General features: G+C 33.7%; 2 protein-coding genes across 3 annotated transcripts; one reads left to right on the top strand and one right to left on the bottom strand.

The window, feature by feature from the left end:
- Positions 1 to 1,628: 1,628 nt before the first annotated feature.
- On the bottom strand, positions 1,629 to 4,740 carry LOC144428191 (uncharacterized). 2 transcript variants are annotated; one of them, XM_078117080.1, is made up of 6 exons: positions 4,723 to 4,740; positions 3,837 to 3,942; positions 3,452 to 3,498; positions 2,999 to 3,207; positions 2,362 to 2,501; positions 1,629 to 1,960 (listed from the first exon to the last, which is right to left on the bottom strand). In XM_078117080.1, exons 2-6 carry the CDS (start codon positions 3,928 to 3,930, stop codon positions 1,749 to 1,751), a joined length of 702 nt encoding a protein of 233 aa, XP_077973206.1. In that variant the 5' UTR covers positions 3,931 to 3,942; positions 4,723 to 4,740; the 3' UTR covers positions 1,629 to 1,748. The 2 variants fall into 2 exon arrangements, with proteins under 2 accessions (XP_077973206.1, XP_077973205.1); XM_078117079.1 differs by lacking the exon at positions 4,723 to 4,740 and adding an exon at positions 4,459 to 4,551.
- A 6,645-nt stretch (positions 4,741 to 11,385) lies between these two features.
- LOC120337888 (cartilage intermediate layer protein 1-like) lies at positions 11,386 to 22,433 on the top strand. The gene is made up of 20 exons (XM_039405790.2): positions 11,386 to 11,816; positions 12,195 to 12,407; positions 12,870 to 12,947; positions 13,173 to 13,367; positions 13,786 to 13,894; positions 14,139 to 14,311; positions 14,438 to 14,683; positions 14,909 to 14,987; positions 15,152 to 15,329; positions 15,475 to 15,672; positions 15,954 to 16,124; positions 16,841 to 16,954; positions 17,244 to 17,394; positions 17,674 to 17,883; positions 18,204 to 18,309; positions 19,131 to 19,292; positions 20,039 to 20,162; positions 20,420 to 20,589; positions 20,887 to 21,098; positions 21,726 to 22,433. The coding sequence occupies exons 1-20, from the start codon at positions 11,729 to 11,731 to the stop codon at positions 21,869 to 21,871; spliced, it is 3,123 nt and encodes a 1,040-aa protein (XP_039261724.2). The 5' UTR covers positions 11,386 to 11,728; the 3' UTR covers positions 21,872 to 22,433.
- Positions 22,434 to 22,652: the final 219 nt, after the last annotated feature.

Here is a 22,652-nt window from a genome sequence, read left to right as displayed (position 1 = left end):
AAAAATTCGCTTCGCATTGCTACGTCGTCCACCGCACCGAATATTGACAAACTTTGGATGAAAGCAGTGCCAAACTTCACATTGAAATATTTATGTGTGGTAAAAACTTTTGACTTTACTGTATCTTCGTATTTTCATTGTTCTCATAATTTTGATGTGAGGGTTTTGTTTGTTTTTCATTAATCTGTAGTCTGAGTAGTGAAAACTTGAACATAACTACCATGTCAAGTGGCCCGCGCAATCATTCGTAAAATACATGTGGCCCTTCGGCCATAAAGGTTGGACAACCCTGCTCTAGATTCTATAACAATTCACCCGACGTTCACCTAGCGCAGTTGGGAAGTGGCAGGGTATGAATCGCAATGGATGTTTCCCCCGACAAATTATCCCAGAAAAAAACTTTCTGTACCTTACTACTGCAAAAAAATTTATGCTCATTTAATTGTGTTTTAGAGGATTGGCGCACTGGTTTACATGTTCAAAACCATCATTTTCAATAATAAAAATTTTAAACACGTGCGGCTTACAGGTACGGATAGTTAATGTTATCCCAGTCTTTTGCAGACTTTTGGAATAATTTTAGATTATTGAAACTAAACTAAAGCTCTTTGAAAGCCATAATGAATGACACTTGAGTTATTTAATTTACAACTAATTTTTAGAAACACCAATGAAAACGGACAAATATCACGCAAACCCACGCTTGAATATATGTCTGAGCAAAAGTTTTAATTGTTTCGTCATTGTTGACCTACTGCTGATTTGTCATTGATACGGATATAAACAAGGATATTGATACTCGGGGAAACATTCAATCATCATCTTGGTGAGTCCCACAACATACACATTTTTCTTAGTTTACTTTGATATATATTCTGTCTGTTTTATCGAAAGTTACATTGCATAAAAAATGCATTTTGACTTTGAACTCAATCTTTCATAAAGAAGTTCTTCTATCAATAAAGCTTTAATTTTGACCAGAAGTCATAAATATTCAAGTATTCATTCAAATATTCAAGTTTCTCTATATAGAATATTGTAAAATTGATTTTTATGTTTCAAACTTTAGATCATCTGACAAAATGTTATTCACTTTCTACGTTTTATAGATGTTATCATTGGCTTTAATTACTTTTTCGTGATAATTTTACCAAATAGAGTTTTCTTTTCGTATTTGTTTAATGGATGAGATCGTTTTCAACTGATCTCTCGAGGAGAAGCTACACATGGCGATTTATCATGTTTAAAAAATTTCTGATTTCACCCATCATTCATTTATGTAAATCTGCACTGGTATATGCGCCTTTTATGGATATTCAAATACAATTATACTCAAGTTGGGAATTCAAAAACTTTGGAGAGAGGCGTGTTCACCCCTCAAAAGGATGTAGGAACATGGTAAAGCATCCCCCATCAAAAACGTTATCAGTAGCAAAATTTGGCACATTTTGACAAATGGCGCAAAATATTCCAACTAGGTTTTAAGAATTTGTCTTGACCAATTTAAGTTAATTCGCGATATTACCAAAATTACGTCACATGAGGCCTTCCTTGTGTATTGAATAAATAGCGTAGTAACTTATATTGCATAGCTTGGTAATGAAATGAATTAAAACACAATGCAGCCCTTTTACATCAGAAGTTTAATTGGTATATAACATGTTAGTGTTCAATTTTAGTAACTCTATATCGTATGAAATTCGAAATTCTGAATATGTTCGGTAGTTTTGGAATTAGTTATATTTCTTTTACATATCTTCCCAGCTGATTCCTTTCGTGATGTTAACTGTGTCGATTGCAATGTCACCACGGAAGTCGGTTCCACGAGACCACGATGCATAATCATGTGCAGCCGAAGGTCCTGTTTTTGGTGATTGAATCGGTCCACTGTGGCGAGTCCATCTCAATGCGGCGCTCGGATCATTCCACCATCCACCGAAATCAGTTTCAAATGATGTGACTACATTAAAAACCATACAAATTATTTTTATCGTAAAATATTATTATTGTTGTTACACAGTTTGTAAAGAGATTATTTGCGTTTAAAAGACGAACGTTTGACCTGCCTCTTCTAAATAAACTCTGTTGTAGGAAGATGTGCTATTGCCCTTGAAAACAATAATAAAATTGTTACTTTATCAGACCTGACATAGATTTGAAATAAATATCAACCTGTATCGGTAACGAAAATGAGATTTTAAGAGATATGTCGAACTTTACGGACATATAATATAAATATATATTATATAAAGTAAGTAAACTGTAACACCTAATTTGACGTCGCCATATGTTCAAACGCTAATGATGTTTCCCAATCATTTTTTGTATCATATACAAATAAATGTATTATATATCACGTACTCATCGATGTCATCAAAGTATAATCTTGAGCAAACGCGGATCCACAGGAAAGATCGAGTTCAGTCGTCGGTCTTGGAACGCATTCAAGACTCACTGATAAACCAGTTAAAATTTCCGTGTGAGATTTGACGACAGTAGCCCTGCATAAATGTTGAAAAAATTCCAGTGTAAAATAAACAAGAGAGCTATGCTCAAATATATGGACACGTAGCGCCACCCAATTGCAATAATTTTGATGACGTCATAGCAAAAAAAATGACAATTTTAAAGCAATTGGTCCAGTATTCGAAGAGAAAAGCGATTTTTTAATGATAATGACGAAAGAAAATAACAATAACAACAAAATTTTTAAACGATCGTTATGGCCACTAAACGTGTCCAAAAAGTAATCAATATCAATGCGTATAGTTGTCTTGCGGTAAATGAGTTATCATTATAATATTTTTATAATTCCGGTAGTAAAACTTCAGAAACCCGCAATACATGTATGATTATGATTTATTTTGCAGTATAAGGCGTATACAACAAGCTGTGGTTAAATTTTCAAAACAAATTTCAGACACTAAGACTATGAGTTATGCAACCACATTCTTGCGTTGTACGTTGAATGCATTATCAAAACTTAAAAATACATTACATCAAATTGTAGAATGGCTTGTCGAAATCGCACGAGGCTGGAGCTTCCCAGACCAACACATCTGCTTCTATCGGCATTACGTGCTTGGTGTCGTTTCCTTCCGCGATTCCCGAATTAAGCATTCCGTCGCAACCAAATGTTCTATATTTAGTTTGGTGCGATTCTCTCCAAACACCTTGAGTTTTTCCATCGCCCGAAGTATGAACAACCTAAATTGAATGCCAACGCTTTATTGAAGTTGAAGATCATTTTTGCACGTGATCGCAATTAAAGCAATTGGAACCCTTAACCCGATATATGAGTCAGTTTCATATTATTTTAATCCCCAAAACATGTTCTTTACGTATTGGGTGGCTTTCCTTGGGTATTTATGCATAAAAATTGCTCGTTAACTTAGAAAAAAATTGAGCAAAGTATGATATTTGACTGCATGTATAGCAAAGTATATCTCACCCACAATATGATTCCGTTATAAAATTGGCTTTTCTCTAACACGCGAACTGAAATAAAGATTGAAATAGAATTATTTAAAAATATACATTTATGGACTGAGTATCTGACTGAATCTTGGCGTACGTAAGACTACTATATACGCACTATTACTAAACTAAATCATTGTGTGGACGAACGAAGAAAAAAACTCAGATGACATTGTTTCTGCCATATTATGCTATTTGCAAACTAACTATCATGCATTGAAAGCTTTTATGAGTGATTAGGTACGAGTACAGTGAAATGTTATACTGGAATAGCTTCTACTGCAAAATAAAAATGATTCACAGATTTTTTTGTAAAATTGAGGAAATAGGATAATTATAAATTAAACTATTGAACCTACTATATAACTTTCCACCCGGAGAAAAAGTCTTGGAATTTGGTACAACACGGAAATATTCTTGCAGTTCATGTAACTCATCTATCGGTGGTTGCATCTCAGCTAATTACTGCATAATATATAATCTGATGAGCATTTTTTTATTTAGGACAAATAGCTCTTACGTGAGACATACTGTATCATTGCTAAATTTTAGCATTGATAAATTTTTCAATTTCAATTCTGTATCAGTTATTATATAATCACCAAGTCGGTGCTCTCACCTAACGTTTTTAATGAAAATTTTTGAATATAAATGAAACTGAAGTTTTTTCTCAAATTTTCTGAACACTTTCATGTTCTGACACAAGTGAATTAATACAATATTTAATTAGATAATATAACTTTTACACATACTCATTGCAAAGCAAAGCTGATTCTAAATTGATATTCATGTGGCCTAAACGAGACTTAAGTATCGCAAGTCTCTTTGCCTGCGGGCCCCAAACTGACAACTCGGGTCACCCGAAATCTGAATATGTAAAAGATTTCTGTGAAAACTACTGCACTGATATGTATAAACTACGTGTCCGTACATATGTCGTGTTCGATAAGTAAAAAAAGATGCATGATAAAATAATTTTACCTCTGTAACAGCAAAGTTCTTTCATCTTAATCAAACGAACACGAATTTAGAAAATTTCAAGAGAGCGATGCTCAAATATATCTACACGAAGGTCAAAAGAAAGTAGCATCAAATCTTTTATAATATCGGTAGTCTGGCCACGAGATCGCTGAAATGCGATCACGGAACCACGCAACGTGTACATTTTTTTAGTTTTGATGACGTCATCACACAATTCTACAGAGCCCACGGAAAGTGTTGAAATGAATAAAAGTAATAGCTTACTAGCAAAAACAACAATCTTCAAGCACTGAAACATTTCAAAGCATTTGGTCCAGCAGTCGCTTTTCTTTTTAACATCACGATAACAACATCATAAAGAATACTAACAACAACATAACAACAAAACGATCCATAACGATCCATTCTTACCTGCATAGCTATTCCAGCTAGTATGTCTAGCACAACCTATCCCTTTGGCTTGAATCAGGGATCGGCAACCTAAGGCCCGCGGCCAGATCCGACCCGCGTAGTAAAATAATCCTGCCTGCGACGCTTCACTAACTTATAGTAACAAAACGGCTGTTTTGACGATTATATTCTTTATGTAACAGAATTTATTGTGGGGCACGTGTAGACTAAATAATATAATAGCCTAACAAGTGTATAATTCAAAATTACCCGTTTAACGATCATATGATTTAAATATAAACAGACAAACGGCAACAAAACCCAGAAAAGTTTATGCTAAGTGCAAAGGGTTCAATGGCGCAGAAAATATTCAAATGGAATATTTGAGATGCAATGCAATAAGAAAATAAATCTATATTCTATTCGAGAGATGTATCACTGCTTGATTTTTATAAAAAGTGTCTTCTTGAAGGAAAACCCTTCCCATCGATGTTTGGAAGTACATATGCATGCAAACAATTATTTTCAAGAATAACATCACAAAGAACAAGCTGAGAACTCGTATAAGTAATTCCTATTTATAAAAGGTTTTAATCTTGGCTTCATCCAGTGTCCTATTTAGGTGATGTTTCTCATTTAGTGATGTCGAAAATGTATCAAGCGTGATGCATCAAAAAGTTTCACATTGAATGTCATTTGTAAATTTCTTTCGCGCGGAATAAAATTTAAAGTTTCTACCCCTGATCTTTGTAAAAAATTGTGATGCATTTGTGATTCAACGGCCATCCTTTCGGTTTTTAACTTTCTGAGAATATGTGCGCCCCGCCAAGATTTGCAATCCTAAATTTTGGCACGCGGACGACCAAAGGTTGCCGCCCCCTGTTGGCTCAAATAATCACCAACCATACGATGAATTGCCATATATGTCACCTTATAAATCACCTACACTTTGTATTAATTCAAATTTTTGCATGTAAATTAATAAAATGTGGCACTGTAAAATATTAATTGTTTCAATTAAATACCCTGTTCAATTAAATACCCTGTGCATTTTCCAAAATTCAAAGCACCATGTATGGTTTTACAAATTTCATTTAAAGAAATTATTAATTCTTTTTTAGTTATTTACTTAAATTCACCAGTCGGACAATGCCTCAGGAATTTTTGTTAAACTTTTTGGAATGAAGAAAAAAATTGTTAGGCAATAATGAGACATAAAAGAAATAGTTGGATCCTACTGGAATTTAACAAATACTCGTCAAATTTTCGTTCGTAGGTATATTTATAATTGCGTTAAAAAGCCCAGTTATGAGCATCGATGTGTTTTGATGAGATCTTTGAGCCTGCACTTGAAAATAGTAAATATATGCAATTTCAAATCAATCATCCTCCCGACGATTATTCAATTGGATATATAGCCTTGTCAGTATTTTATAATCTATTTGTACTTTTGTTATATACAATGTGTTATAAGATATTGATTTAGTTTGAAGGTATGTGCAATACATCATTTACATGTTATCCATAATTTATCAAGTTATTGAAGTAATTTGGATAAATCTCAAAACCAAGTCCATCGGCAACTATTTATTAAAGTTCACTTGGTATATTCTCACGTTATCTTGAAGAAAAATCACAAATATAATTCATCGTATAGCAGCATTACTAAATATTTAAACCATCTTTTCATTTGCTTAAACGTATTTTAAAGTTTCTTTCATGTTATCGTACATATAAAAAACGTTTTTAATATTTACATATTTAAAATTATAAACAATTTATGGCATTTTGCCGAACAAGTTTGAGTGTATGCTGATATTTGATTAAAATCTAAAAATTCATGAATAATGCCTTTGTCACTGACATTTAAAGTACATAAAACCGCAATTTATACAAACTTATCGTTTATTTTTTGGATTCTCTTATCTTTGACTAAATTCATGTTAATTCGCTTGAACTGATATGACACGCGATATACTATGTTTTTTTACAATATTGAAGACTGAGTAAATTTGTAAAATACTTGACTATCAATCCAATACTCAGTTGATTGAACTTTACTCAATTTTATCAATAAATAGGAAGTAACTTGATTAACATGAATGACCTGTATGGGTTTCGATCCATCGTGTGTAACAGTAAATTTAAATGTCTTATTTTCTCCGGGTTCAAGTACAAAAGTACAAAATGTCACAAAAATGAACTTTTATTCTTTGAAAAAGACGCCGGTTTGTCACAAGAATATGTGACACCCCAACAACTTTCTTAGCAGACAATGATTTATGTTTTTGGTGAAATCAAATATGTTGAAGAAGCGTTCCTCCCTCATGATTACTTTCATCAGTTTACATAGATGATACTTACACTAAGAAGTTGATGGTATTATGCTAAATTTGACTCTTTTCTAGTTTGTTTTCATTTTAAGCCTTTAAAAATGTAAACTATCAATAAACTATATCTGACAGTTTCACAATAGTGAAGTAAAATATCCAACTAGGTACAAACGCCATTTGATTTGAAATATCTTTGTGTTATCATAATTGAATATATTTTATATTTTATAACTTCGAAGCAACTTTTGATTGACATTATCGTTTTTGGAAATCCGCGAATTTACATTTTTGTGGTTTATCCATCAATATAGTGGTTGAACCGATGAACAATATTGTTAATAAAAATAACATTGACGGTGATCATATCAATAATCTTGTCATGTTGAACGATATTAGTTTCAACAAATAAAACAACCAGCTATATTGTATCTTGATAAGCAAAATTTGAGGCTGTCATTAATATGAAATTGGATTCACTTTATGAATGATAGAAAATAACATATTTTTCGTTTCTTCTGTTCTCGGGATTCTATTTTATAGCATGACAACTGTAACCAATTACCAAAGTTATTTTATATCTCGAATAAAAGGGAGGGTATGGGTTAAATTAATAAATCTAAAATACTCTATTAAGAGCAACCTTGAAATACTCCATATCGGTGCCCAAAAGCTGTGCGATTCAGACAATATTCGAGATATTTTCGTGATTGCTTTAACTGAACCAGTACCCTGAAACACTATGAACAAGAAAATCAAATGCGTTATCAAATATTTCCATGTTTAGATTTACAAAATCATATAAAAATAAAGGCATGTGGTAATTCTGTCCGGCTGTTTAGATACTCTAGAGCTGGATGGTACAAACCCGGGCCCGCGGGCCACATGTGGCCCACCGCTCCATTATCTGTGGCCCAGTCGCATTTGTGGGAGGGTGAACAAAAAATTGCATTTGGTGTTGTTTCGTCATAAAATAACCAGAAAAATCGTTTGACATAATGTTACATCACTAATGTCATTGAACTGACTAGTTTTGTGGTTAGCTCAATTTGCTCGATCACTTAGGGCTAGCTGAGGCTAGCTGGCTTTCTATCTGTCGGGAATATATGCTAACAAACTAGGCTTCATAGAAAACTAAAAATCGAATGAGGGATCTATCAGCCTACGTTGGCTATGCCTGATAACTAAATATTAATGTTATGGCCGAACAATATCATTGCTGCTGAGTGTTTTTTTTTAACCAGCCTAATTGGTATTACAAAAAATGGTGCTCCCGAAGTATGCGAACCAAGATGGCGGACATCGGAATGAACATGAGTAACAGGTTAGGGTTAGGCGATAGTTTTTTTCCAATTTTCCTTATTTTAGTCCTATTATCAGTTCGAAGACTAGCCAAGAGCCTCCTGTAGTATTTATACCTAAAATTATGGCCTAACCCTAACCTAGAACACATATTACATTCCGATGTCCGCCATCTTGGTTCGCATACTTCGGAAGCCCCCAAAAAATGCTGCCTATATGTCGAAAAATTTAGTAATTACCCTCCTTGTATCTCAAATTTGATAAAATTCGGTAATAAATCGATTTGCAGTTATTTGTAAGTTAATTTGTGAACATGAGTTTGAAAATAGAGCTGACCAATTCAAACAGATTTTCGACTGGATATGAGAGGGAAAATAGCACAAAGCTTGCTTGATATGTCTGCAAGTTTTGTCGGTTACAATCTGAAACGGCATTTTCTCTTTCTGGCACTTTCTCCGTTATTAGGTGTTTGGAATCTTACACTAAATGTAGATACAGTAAGTTTTTTGCACCTTTAAGTGAGTTTTTTGGTGGCTTTTGCATGTTTTAGCTTGATAAATGACAAATAATGAACAATGTGTTCGGACAATAAAAGTGTTAGTTTGTATTGCACTGTTTACCTATTCTTGGCACTATTATGGCCCGCGAATAATACAAAAATAATAGTGTAGCCCCCGGAGTCGACAATCTTGGACCACCCTGCTCTAGAGTCTAGATTCTATAACAATTTACCCGGCCGCAGTTGGAAAGTGGTATTAATCGCAATGGATGTTTCCCCCGACAATTGACCCCAGAAAAAATTCACTCTGTATTACTGCAAAAAATGGTATGTTTATTTGATTGTGTTTTATAGGATTGGCGCCTATGGACTGGTTTACATTTTCAATGTCATCATTTTTTTAATAAAAATATTTAAACACTTGCAGCCTACAGGTACGGATGGGTAATTTTATCTCAGTGTTTTGCAGACTTTTGGGACTAATTTCAGAATATTGCAATCAAACTAAAGCTCTACGAAAGCTATAACGACAATTGAGTTATTTATTTACAACTAATTTTTGAAAACACAACTGAAAACGAACAATTATCACGCAAACCCACGCTTGCATATGTGTCTGAGCAAAACATTTCAATTGTTTTGTCATCGATGACCCACTGCTGATTTGTCATTGTTAAGGATATAAACGAAGGAAATCGATGCTCGGGGAAGCATTCAGTTATCATCCTTGTAAAGTACATAGCATACACATTGTTCGGTACTTATGTAGTATGGGTACCAGATTAGGCCATTTCAAGAACAAATACTACAGGAGTCTCTTGGCTAGTCCCCGAACTCGTAATAGAACTAAAATAAGAAAAATGGGAGAAAATTATCCTAACCCTAATCTGGTACACATACTACGTTCCGGTGTCCGCCATCTTGGTTCACATACTACGGGAGCGCCCATTTTTCTTAGTTTCCTCTGATAGGCTGTCTGTTTTATCGAAAGTTAGTTACATTGCATAAAAAGGCATTTGGAATTTGAACAAACTTTAAAAAAGTAGTTCTTTTGTCAATAATGGTTTAATTTTGACCAAAATCCATAAATATTCGAGTATTCATTCAAATATTCAGGTTTCTCCATATAGAATATTGTTAAAGCTGATTTCTAAGTTGCAAACTATATATTATTCAACAAAATGTTAATCACTTCCTGCGTGTTATAGATGTTATGATTGGCTTGAATTCGTTTTTCGTGATAATTTTACCAAATAAAGTTTTTTTTTGTATTTGTTTTATTGATGAAATCGTTTCTAACTAATCGCTCGAGGATTTTTCTGATTTCACCCATTGTTTATCCGTGCAAGTTCACCCATCTGCACTGAAAAATGCGCAACATTCAGTATATTCAAATACAATAATATTCAAGTTAGAAATTCAAATTGTGGTGTCAGACCTCTGATTCAGATGGTTGTTTGAAATGTTAGGAAGATGAGTGAGTGTTCACCCCCTATACTAGGATGTAATCACTTCGTAGCACATATGGTCGATTTTAATTGAACAGCATGAAATATCAAAAACGCTATCTACTACTATTTTATGAATTTTTCAGCCCTACTGCATTGGCTTCTTTTAAATCGATTTAGTGGTAATTTCATTATATTTGAATACCAATGAAATTGAGTAGTTTGAGTATTACAATCAGTAGCAAAATCTGGCACATTTAGATACAGTGTTTCAACGCAAACGTGAGTGATTGGTTACACGATATGACGTAATAAATCTACTATATATGGTGGAAGCGGATGTATTCATTATTAAACCTCCAAGAATATTACTAGGAAAAGCAAAAAAAGAGAATTATTCTTATAATAATTATTCGAACCATTACAAATATTTAGAGAAGCGAAAAGTCATGTTAATCAATTTGATGGAGTCCGTGCAAGGGCAAATGAGGGCTCGAGCATTATTGGTTTAAAATACTTGTCGACAGAATGTCAAACATTTTCACATATATCTGATAGAAATATGAATGCCACCTACGTGTGAAAACATTACCCATATACTCAATAATCATGCTACAACAACTTCATGGCATGACTAAACGTAATTTATGACACATTAATCTGGTAAATTTTCCTTTTTGCAACAATCGGAGACATTGGGAATAAATGGGTTAAACGATACTACTTTGCTTGCTTGGTCCTAAGTTATGCTTTGATATCTTCATGTGTGAATTGGTTAGTACCAAATAGACTGGAAATATTTATAAGATATTAGCGCCGACGCGACGAAACCACGCAATAGGGAAGTTAATCATTAGCTCGTCAAAACTTATTTGACAGACTTTTATGAGCTTTTCATAGCCCAGGTTAAGTGTTGTGATGTGTTTGAGTGGCGAAGGCGTGTCAAAATTAAGTCGTAATTGAAGAAAAGGGAATCGAGAATGTCTCTCTGAAACATGTGGTTAATCCGATCCTAGGCTATTCTTCTTGTTCGCTTAAAATGAATTAAAAATTGTGACAACGTGACAAAATATCTGACATTTTTATGTTGAAATTTGACGGACAGCTTAGAAATTTAGCTGTAAGCTAGTAAGATGAAGTAGACAGCTTAGCTATATAGCTCCGAGATTACGAGTCTACCCATTCAATCATCACCTAGGAAGTTCAGCGGCAGCCACACAGCTGCATATGAGAGATACTAAAGTCGATTGCATATAGTATTGTTTGAGTGAACTGGCGAGTGACCTTTATTGAAATCAAGAATGCAGAATGTTATTAGATGCAAAATATTCATATCTTGGGCAGTCCTAGCGTTTCTTGGATTAGCGGCGACGCAGAGTTATGTGGAAGGTAATTGAAAGACTTATAAATTCTATTTATGACTATTGAATTTACTTATTGCGAACCCTCTGATTCATAACCTATTCATGTGGTTGGAATGTCTTCAATACATTAAGGCCAAAAGACTATTTTAACTATTTTGCGAAGTATAATAATAGGAATAAAAGTCAAATACAGTCGATTGAGGCAATATGTAACCGAATATTCACCGTTCCTAGAAGCATCTTATGTATCAATAAATAGACGAATAAAAACGGCTAGACGAAGGGTTGCTTAATGAACATTGTGCATTACAAGTAAACAAAAATTATATAAAATATTAATGTAACCAATTACCAATCAAACAGTGAAACGGCTTCTTCATTTCTGCTAATATTTGTAATTTAGGTAATGGCGGGTACCAAAACATAACCTCCGTCGTACCAAAGTTCAAACCTTGGAGGGAATGGTCTTCGTGGTCACAATGTGATGTATCTTGTGGTGGCGTGGGAATGCAAGAGCGTGTAAGAAAATGTCGCAACAGACAAGATAAAAGTTCAAAATGTTTTGGACGAGAAATTATAGAGTCAAGACCATGTGGTGACGCACCTTGTGGAACAAGTAAGTCGTCCAGTCATATCCTGTTGATAACTGGAAAGTAATATTTGAATAAATGTACGCGAAGGACAAATGTCAGATAAAATGTTTCCATAACACCAACATATTGGGGTGAAATATCAGGCTATATTGTTCTATTCTATTGTCCATTGTTCTCGTCATTTGGGCAGCAGGTGAATTTCATGATTCTTCATTGGCTATTGGATAAAAGGTTATGCTTCAATTTCCACCCTCCTTGCGAATTAAAGTAAAAAAAAAATTAAATATCTTCAGTATTATTTTCAGACAGCTTGAAAATTGGAAAATGCTAGGTACAAATATGAAGTTATGAACAACAATATAAGAAACAGTATTGCACGAAAATATTGTATGAACCATTGGGAAGATGAATTTATCTATCGCATTTCGTAATGCTCAATTATGAAAATATTAACTTAAATATACCAAACTTTTCTTTATTCTCAGACACTGTCAGTTGTGACACAGTCGGCACTGTTACAGATTCCTTGAATATACCACTGGAGGGAGTCGAAATATGTCTGGGTAAGTTGGTTATCAGGGTTGCCGATAACATCTTGATCAAATGTGTACAATATTTTTGGCCTTACATATTTTCATAAGCTATAATTACAATCCCTCATCAAATGTCAGACGGTGTTCAATATAATTGAAACGTGATCGACTCAATTTAATTTTGTTCAATTAATAATATTAATTAATTAAAATTATTAATTGAGTAATCTCCAATATAATTTTAATGCTTTTCAGGATCAATCAAAGTACAAAAATGTATTACAATCACACACACAAATGAGGAAGGATTTTTCAGTGTGGAAGGAATATGCGCTGATTCCGAGTACGCTCATCTACTGGCACGAAAAAATAAATATGTCACAACAAGAATTCGTCTCAAGGTCAACGAAACCGGTAGAGCATTCGCAACTGTAAAACTCCTGGAATTAGGTAAAGAGTTTAATATGGTTACAACATTATCTACAGACAACATTATATCTGGCTAAGAGTATTATCATGCTAAACAATTGGCAGCCGAAGCGATGGCTCTTCTTGTGACATTTCCGAATAACTTATTTCGTAACTCATCTTAATAAATACCGAACTGCATGCTGATGTACTGCTCAACAATTATTATTATTATTATTTTTTAATCATGTCTAGTATACAAATATCTGTGTTTTATACATTTTATCAAATTATATCAAAGCAATAATAAAAGCATGAGGCGTTCAATTTCTAGTACCACACCATCATTTTAGGTTATATTAGTAAATTTAATTGATATACAATGATGAGCAATTAATCCCACTAAGATACCTATCTGTATTGCTTTTAATCAATTTTTTTTTTTAATTTTTATTCTCAGTCAAACCGACCATATATTATCACCCTGAAAGCAAATCAAGAATGATTGGACAAAGTGTGAAATTTTGCTGTAAAGCCAGAGGATCAACAAAAGATCATTTGTTTACATGGTAACATTAATTGCAAATGAAATTCTCACAACAATCAATCTTTCACAAAGGATTATTCCAATTAGCTCCTTATTAATTATAGAAGAGTAAGAACAATAAATGTAGATTCGTAGAACATAGTGTACTCCAAAAATTGGGCCAAGCATTGCATACATATGAATTAGGCTATTTTCAATTTTTTCAAGTTCAAGTATCTTAGTTCAAAAAATATGTGAATAAACGAATATTTCTGAATAAAATATAGGTATCACAATGGGAACGTGGTCGACGCGAACCTGTACTCACGTGATCCTGGAACTCTAGAAATCCGTACATTACGATTGGATGACGCTGGTGAATATTGGTGTAAAGTCAGCTCCAAGATATCGTTTGCAAAGACAACGGGCATGTCACAAACGGCCGTGTTGAGTGTGTTTGGTAAGAATCAATAACGTTTTTTTTTTTTTTGAACAATTACAAATTATAGCGCATGTTTGATATGAAACAAAATTTAAATTTGAATATCCCTTTTGAAATTTTTTTTATCATTTTGTTTCATTTCAGAATCGGAAGAGAATGCTTGCAACAAGAAGCCTGGTGTCAAACTCATTCGATTGCCCGATGATTGCTCTATGGCGTCTTCAAGTGTCGTACACAGAAACAACAAAACATATATCGATGTTGGAATGTGTTCGTCAGTCAAGTGTCCAGCTAAATATGCTGATATTTCAGAAGGATGCGGTGAAACTGTGGCAGATATTAGCTGTTGTGGTCCGTCTGAACGCAAAGAAATCAATTTAAATTGTAGAGGTTTGTTATGATCCTAGAAAACTTAGGCCAATAAATATGGAGGAGTAACTTTAATAAACGATTTTACTAATATAGAAATAAATTATGATGCATCATTACGTTGTTTATATATTCTATTTTTCTACTTCACTCCACGAGAATCCCACGTGAATACTCAGTTTAAAATGTAACTCAAAACAAGTAATAAACATATGTTTTCATTTTTGATTTATTACGCTGAATCAGATTTCGTCCTACCAATTTACAAAACAACCAAGTGCGGATGTCAGGAATGTGTCAAACCGGTTATAAAAGTCAGAGGAAGGTAATATATGAGCATATTCTCAACAATTTCAATAAAATTTGATAAAAAATACGATAACATGATAATTATTTTGATGAATAAAGCATTATAGAAGTGTCGAAATGTGATGTTTGTAACTGATGTTCGTTCCTTTCACATTTTTAAATATAAAAATTTCTTTATAGAGCTTACGGAAATGATCCAATTACCGATCCACTAAGATATGGTTACGTTGAACGGTCAGGGAAAAGGATCGGTAGAACGTCTTATGACGGAGGCTTTACAGTGGATGTGCCACATGGAAGTAAACGACTCGTTTTGACATTTATAGACAGATTTGGAAAGCTTATGACAACGACAAAGGTGAGGATCTGGTTAATCAATGTACATTTATTTTATTTATTTTTATGTCTATATTTATTTAATTAAGTTTAAAAATTAGAATTATGTGTGTGAATGTGATAATTTAAATAAATTTTAATTGAATAATGTACCCATGTATATACAGGTTGTATCGTTCAAAGAAGATGGTGGCGTCACGTTTCACGATATTAAAATGCCTCAAAAATCTCCAGAGAAAAGTTTTGGTTCTCAAGAGAGCTCGGTGACCTCACTGAACGGGGTTAGAGGTCAGAACTCGGTCGCTCAAATCGTCACAGCTCCAAACGGCTTTGTCAGAAAAGACGGGAAGCCATATACAGGAAAGGTTAGTGGGAAATTATTTTAAAAAAATAGATATGATTGTCTATGCTGTCATGTCAATATAATTATACCATTAGAAATTCTATAATCTATATCAAAATTATTTTTTAATTTGCTTTGTTTGTTAGATGACTAAGTCTAATACGGTCATACTACAATATTCGGAAAGCGTCTAAGTTTGCATTAGTGTGTAATTTACGTTTTTCTTTCTAATGTTTTGTTTTCTAACTGTTCCTGAATAGTTTCTACACTCCTTGAATATTATGTGTGGCATCTATCTGTTAGGTCAGGGCAAGTGTAACGTTTATCGATCCACGGAACGAATCTTCGTATCAAGAATCTCCAACAGATTTAGCTTTTATTGATGATAACGGAGAATCACTTCCTTTACAAACTTATGGAATGTTTGAGATGGATTTTCGTGATGATGATCTCAATGAATTGAATGTTGCAAATGTAAGATTTTTATTGGGGTAGATTACAATTCAACATTTTGTGTTATTATTTATATAGGTTATTCCAATTTATTTTAACTTGCACATGCTATGATATTTTGATTGTACATAGATTCTTAGTCTCAAACACTGTAATCTCACAGCCCATCAAAAGGTACTCTCGAAGTATGTGGACCAAGATGGCGGACACCGGCACATAGTATGTGCACCATGTTAGGATTAGGCCATAATTCCAGGTGCAATTACTACGGAAGTCACTTTGCTAGTCCCTGAACTCGTAATAAAACCAAAATGAGGAAAATTGGCATAAAATTATGGCCCAACCCTAACCTGGTACACATACTACGTTGCGGCGTCCGCCACCTTAGTTCACATAGTTCGGGAGCACCCATCAAAGTTTCCTACCCTAATGTATTAAAGTAGGACTTAATAAGCATAATTAGTAACTTCATCATTCAATCGTCAGTTTTTGTTTAAATACGAACCTACTTTAATGTCGGAGACTTAAAAACAAATTTACTATTAAGAAATGTCAATTCGATATCCATATGTATTTTTATCAAAACGAAAAGTCTTCATTTAATGGATTCGGGTGGATCTTGCGTTCCATTCTTGATAGCAGGTTATTATTTATCATTAAATGACAAACATTTATTCTGAAAACCAGGAATAGGCTATTTATTGCTAATCATTTCATATATATTTATACAACTGTAGGCAAAAATCGTGTTGGATCAAAATCAGATGGTATCGACATCCCATGCAAGAAAACTGAAATTATGGTCACTCAATCCTGAGAACGGTATGTGGGAAGAAGAGGAAAACTTTAAGGTGATTCAGCATTATGTAAATATTTGTTATTGTCTGGTCTTTAAAATGGAATCTGAATGAACCATATAGTCAGATGAAAAAACAAAACCCTGCATAGTTCAAAGCAACTACTTCTGTCTGGTCATTTTTCATCCAACTTCATTTATTTATCCCCCTTATTCAGAATTTGACATATATTCAACGTAGGTAATGAATATCCAGGGAGTAGGGTATTTGTATTTCATCATACATTCATATAATGATTTATAACTACATTATTATTATAATGTTTTCGATGACAATATTGTAGGAGATGGAGATTGAAGACGAACAAGTTCAACCGGGTCCCAAAAGAAAGAAGCGCGAAGCACCGACGACATTTTTTGTTGGAAATTTAGAAGTTCGCGAAAGAAGGCTATACAATCTTGACGTTCCAGTTGAAAATAGATGTTGGTTAAAAGGTAACATTCTTTTTATCTAAAAAGTATGAAGCAAATGAAGCCCAGGTGGTATCGCGTAAGTTGCATAATTTATAAAGATAGTTGAAATTGTTCAATGAATGTAATAACAGGTATTGTTAATGTAATGCATTGAAGAAAAATTATTTTTGGATTATTAACACAAATCGATATATCATCAACTGTTAAACATTTTCTGAACCAGTTTCTTGACAGATTTTTATTCAAATATGGTATTATAATTGGCCTAATACTGCCATCCACATATTTTGTTCAAAACAGTGAGAGCCTATAGATCACCGGACTTCGATCCAAATGAACAAGTCGAAGGTGTTGACATTGTTGCGATAAATATGGAACCAAAAGGGGGATTTAGAGGAAATCCTTCAGCATGGGGAAGATTTGACTCGACATTAACTTCAAAATATGGTGCTTGTGTTCGAGTATTTTGTCATGAAGATAAACCTGACGTGTATAAAGCCATAGTAACAGGTGAGTAACTTGTCCACAAGGTGTCTCTAAAATTCTGGCTAGCAAAACAGTCACTTGATGGTGATCGTGTGCCATATCGCCATATACCCTTTTCATTTGCGACGAAAAAGCCTCTTGGCAAGACAAAATATTTTAATGTACATTTTTAATTATAGTTTCTCCCATAATCAAACAAATGTTTTACTGTTCAATGTGGGTACTCCGAAAGAACGTTCTTTAATTTGCACTATTTCAACAATGACACTGTGTTGGATATATATTAATTTTTTTTGTGTCCAAGTTATTTTAATGATTTTTACTGAATTGCAATTGTTTAACAGCCACTCTAGACTCGAGTGAAGAACTTTACGCTGCGCCATCCGGCCATCCTGTCAATCCAAAAGTTGTTGGCGTTCAAGGTGATATATTGAGAGCTCTAGATTACAGGTAATAAATATAAATTGAGAAATTTTATTTCTGTCGTCATGTATCTCTATACCATTGCAAGAATAAAGTATTTTCCCTAACTTTTGAATGCTTTATCAGAGCACAGAATGTCAGTGATTGATCTTTGAAAAAAAGTTAAAAAGGGAATAAAATGTGTCCTCTATCGAAATCTTAATGACACGTTTAGCGCAATATATTCTTGAGGGAGAGCTTTTTTAGTATTTTGTGATATATTGTCCAAGTTGTAAGGAAGCAAAGAAGTCATTCTACTTAAATCTTACATGCCATTTGGCGCCAGTAGGGAAGTGCTCGTCGCCCGTGGTTTATAATTGCACCATTTACTTTTGAACAATCGAAACAAGGATATACTTGAACTAACTTATACCGGTACAATTAAAATTAATTGTTGGTTTGTTCGCGTTTAGCGCCGACTTTTAACCTTGTTCGTTTATATGAAAGTGAATAAAGGAAATTAAAACGTATATGCCGGAACTAAATTATTAGTCTTCAAAAATTTTGTATGGATGACTGGATGTCTCAAGTTGGATAAAACTAAAACGTAGACAAAATCCGTTGTGACGGCGCACTATTTTGTCAATATTTTCAAATATATATCCATGGTATACCGGACTCAAGGAACTGTAGTATCAAATACAATGTCTAATTAGGAATACTTTATCACGTTGTATTTTTGTATTGAACTTTTATTCGGTATGTCTCATTTTTGTAAAAATAAAAGTCCGAAAATAAAAAGTGGATGACCAGTGACCACGAATAGACAATTTTTCTATCTAAATGACTCACGTCATTTTTTTTTTCAGGCGCAGCGACCACAGCCTAGCAACGGGTAAAAAGACGTCTTTTCAAATAAATCTTCCAAAACCTCGGCCTGAAGTCAACTATACTGGTCCAATATATCCCGAAGAGAATTACGCCGAATGTGTCCGGGCACCGGTAACAGACAACCACTTCCGATTTTACAGGTACATTTAGCAAGTGCTAATTCTCACCGAAAATAAATTGGTGGTTTAAAGTCGTAAATGTTGGTTGGATTAAATCAATTTGGCGTTTGAATAATTATGATTTACCACTAAATGTATGCTTGACAATATCTTACCAAAACTCGGTTGTTTGATTCGAATAGTTCAGTATGGTCCGTATTTGTGATTGTGTGGTTATAACGACATGTTAAGACATAGCCTACTGTTCCAGTTTCAATATCTATAGAATATTGTAGGCTAGAAATGAAGCCATGAAAACTACAATCGAGCCACGGCTAACTTTTGATATAATTCAATTTTTTAACATTTGTTATCTTGCTTTTACATCCCCGTGGTAAAATCAAAAACATTGTAAAGAGTAAACTTTTTATAAAATATTCACGACTTTGATTGCATTAATTTTAAAACATAAAAATTATGAGAATAATATATAGTAGCAAGAGCAGAGCACTTTGCACATTTTTTCGTCAATTGCAACAAGCATACTTTGAAACAATTGGTACTAATGCAGAACGTAAAAACTACAGTAAAGGAAAACAATCACTTTTCAACAACCTACGTAATTGTCTAAAAATATATAGGATCTAAACACATGTATTTTGGATACATTCTTGTCATTCTAAACACTTGACTTGGGAAGATTCTCAACACATGGACAAAAAAAGCATTAGATCACTTGTTTTTACGCCAGTATGACTCACTAACTTTTATAAGGTTTCTTTATATAGAACTGAAGATTTTCTATATGAATACAACACAGTATATATGGACGAACACAACTGTATTACGTGGACTCCGCATTATTTGAACTGGTGGCCAAAACCATTGGAATATAGAGCTTGTTATATAAAGGTCTGTACACACCTCACAATTTTAGACAAGTCTTTCCTATTCTGAGTAAACCGGATTTTTTTAATAGATTTTGGGCTGGAACAGATTTGGTTTGTAATAGCGATAATCCAATATAATCTACTGGCTCAATCCGAAGCCTTCACTAGTATTCATCAATTTTGTATACACATACACCCTTTAAAATTTAGAACAAAAGGTTTAAAAATACATCCAAATTCCATTTATTTAAACTGTTTTTACTACATATATTTCCATAGGTTCACGTATCTGGTTTATCAACTGTGATCAGAGCAAAAAGTATGGGAGGAACTCATCCAGAAACGAGAGGAAAATTATATGGAATAAGAGACGATAGATCTGTGCTGGCCCAGCGTCTAGAGGGACCATTTATCGGGGATTCAGCTGCATGCATTGAGTTTAAGTGCAGGTGTGTATTTTTCAAAATACATTTGGTGTATTTGATTTTAAACATATGACTTGCACAACCCGTTTAACTTGAAGTGAACTACAGCAAGTTTAAGTTATATATATATGTTCGAAGTAACTGTACATAGAAGTAAACTATTTTCAAACCATGGTCTCACGCACGGACAATTTTTGGACACATATTCAGTGCAATATTAATTGTCGACAAGAATTGTCGGATGTAGAAAAGTATTACCAATTTGTGTGAAGATTTCTAAGATAACAAAAAACTTTTCTGATTCGATTTATTGTGTTTTAGTGGAAAGCTATACGATATGGAAGAACCAGATCGCACTTTAGTGAGTGTTATACCACAAGGTGAATGTCAACTTCATCGTATGAACGGACAATTATCGCAATATCTGACAGAACATCCACCGGCAGTTGAGGGCGAATCAGCATCTGAATTTCGTATGTATGCTCCACCAGATCCACTCGGACACAATTATGGAATTTATACAGTCACTGATGGTAGGTACCGATCAAGTGTTACAAAATTCATAAAAAGAAAGTAAGATTTTATTAGCTACACAGCGCAATCATATCTGAAAATCCATTTCTGTACTATATTGAAGTTGTACCCAATCTTACTTTTATTGGCTAGATCAGTGAATTGTGTAAAAAACGTGAATTGTGTGGAAAACGTGCAAAAAATGCACATCCTAAACGAGCGTTGTATTTCATTGGCTGTTGATTATTGACTAATCACAACAGCGTTACTCACATTATCCATTATGACGCCACATCACAGTTCTTTATGTATTGTATTTTGCAAATATGTATAAATGATAAAATAACTTATAAAACTATAATCAAGGTCATTAAAGGAAAATCGTCATACAGCCAAAGAAAGTTAATTGGAGTAATGCTCCAAAATAGAGGATCAGATGCAGTCCGAATTAAATGCCCGAAAGGTCCGTTTTCGTTTTCGGTCCGCGGTCTGCCAGTGGAGTAGCCCTGGGCTATGACGGCTCTTTATGTCTAAAGTTATTCCCCTTTGTTAAAATACGGGTGTTGAGCGTTAAATGAAATTTTCCACTACTGGTTGGTTTAATTCCATCAAGATCATTTCTTTATATATTTTATTACTTTTTGTAGATGATCCTCTCATCGCCAAGAAAACTGCGCTTGGTCGCTGTTACGCAGGCTCTTCAGATACTACATCAAGAATAATGCATGCCAGAAAAGGTGTGGCAATATACTACTGGTGTACCGATAGGAACGGGGAAATAGAGCTTCCGTGATTTCAGAAATCAAATGACGTTTTGCAAATGGAAAGTGAATTGTTGAGATAATGGTCAACATCCTCATCTAGTCAATTTTATGTTTTACTTGAAATTTGTTATCAACTTTTATATCAACTGTATATTTTTGTACTACTGTTATTTCTCGTTTAAATGTGCGTCAGGTTCTGGGATGGATTCGCAAAATCAATCTCTTATGGAGTCTTATAAGAAAGGATTGTACTAAACTGTCCTCATTATATCGAAATAGGCCATATTTAATTCGCAATTAATAATACAATACAATTAATAATACAATACAATTCTCTCTAAATATTGTAATTATAATCAAAGTATCGCCCAACTCATGATAGAGTACTTCTAACTCATGCAAACATGCTGAAAGTCACATTCAGTGGATGTGTTTTGAGTCATTTATGCCTGGTTTATGCAATCGTGAAACAACAACCGATTAAAAGAAGACTGTGGTATCATGTCCTCTGTTTTATTATACTTTTTGACTTTTTTATATACTTTTTATATCACGTAAATCAGCATAATAAATTTGTACATATTGCATTTATATATTGACCAGAAAATTCTCATCGGGTTAGTTATCGTAGGAATGTAATTGTTAAATGCAATTCGAATGAGTAATAGAAATAGCATGTGATATCATGTCTTTGAAATATAAAAATGAGAATTGGGTTTGTAAATTTCCTCCCAACCTTCTGCTGGGTTTATACCTGAACATAACTTCCAATAGGTCGATGGATTTTTAATCAACGGACTGAACACAAAA

This window comes from Styela clava, chromosome 10, assembly GCF_964204865.1.
Source record: "Styela clava chromosome 10, kaStyClav1.hap1.2, whole genome shotgun sequence".
Lineage (NCBI taxonomy): Eukaryota > Metazoa > Chordata > Ascidiacea > Stolidobranchia > Styelidae > Styela > Styela clava.
This window is presented reverse-complemented; position numbering and strand designations above follow the sequence as displayed.

What these genes read in the sequence shown, in the direction of transcription:
- LOC120337888 (XM_039405790.2), top strand. Translation starts at nt 11,729, where the DNA reads ATGCAGAATGTTATTAGATGCAAAATATTCATATCTTGGGCAGTCCTA. An exon ending in GACGCAGAGTTATGTGGAAG is followed by an intron (nt 11,817 to 12,194) that starts GTAATTGAAAGA and finishes TTTGTAATTTAG; the next exon opens with GTAATGGCGGGTACCAAAAC. An exon ending in TGCATTGAGTTTAAGTGCAG is followed by an intron (nt 20,590 to 20,886) that starts GTGTGTATTTTT and finishes ATTGTGTTTTAG; the next exon opens with TGGAAAGCTATACGATATGG.
- LOC144428191 (XM_078117080.1), bottom strand. Translation starts at nt 3,930, where the DNA reads ATGCAACCACCGATAGATGAGTTACATGAACTGCAAGAATATTTCCGT. An exon ending in AAGCCATTCTACAATTTGAT is followed by an intron (nt 2,502 to 2,998) that starts GTAATGTATTTT and finishes ACATTTATGCAG; the next exon opens with GGCTACTGTCGTCAAATCTC. An exon ending in TACTTTGATGACATCGATGA is followed by an intron (nt 1,961 to 2,361) that starts GTACGTGATATA and finishes TTTTTAATGTAG; the next exon opens with TCACATCATTTGAAACTGAT.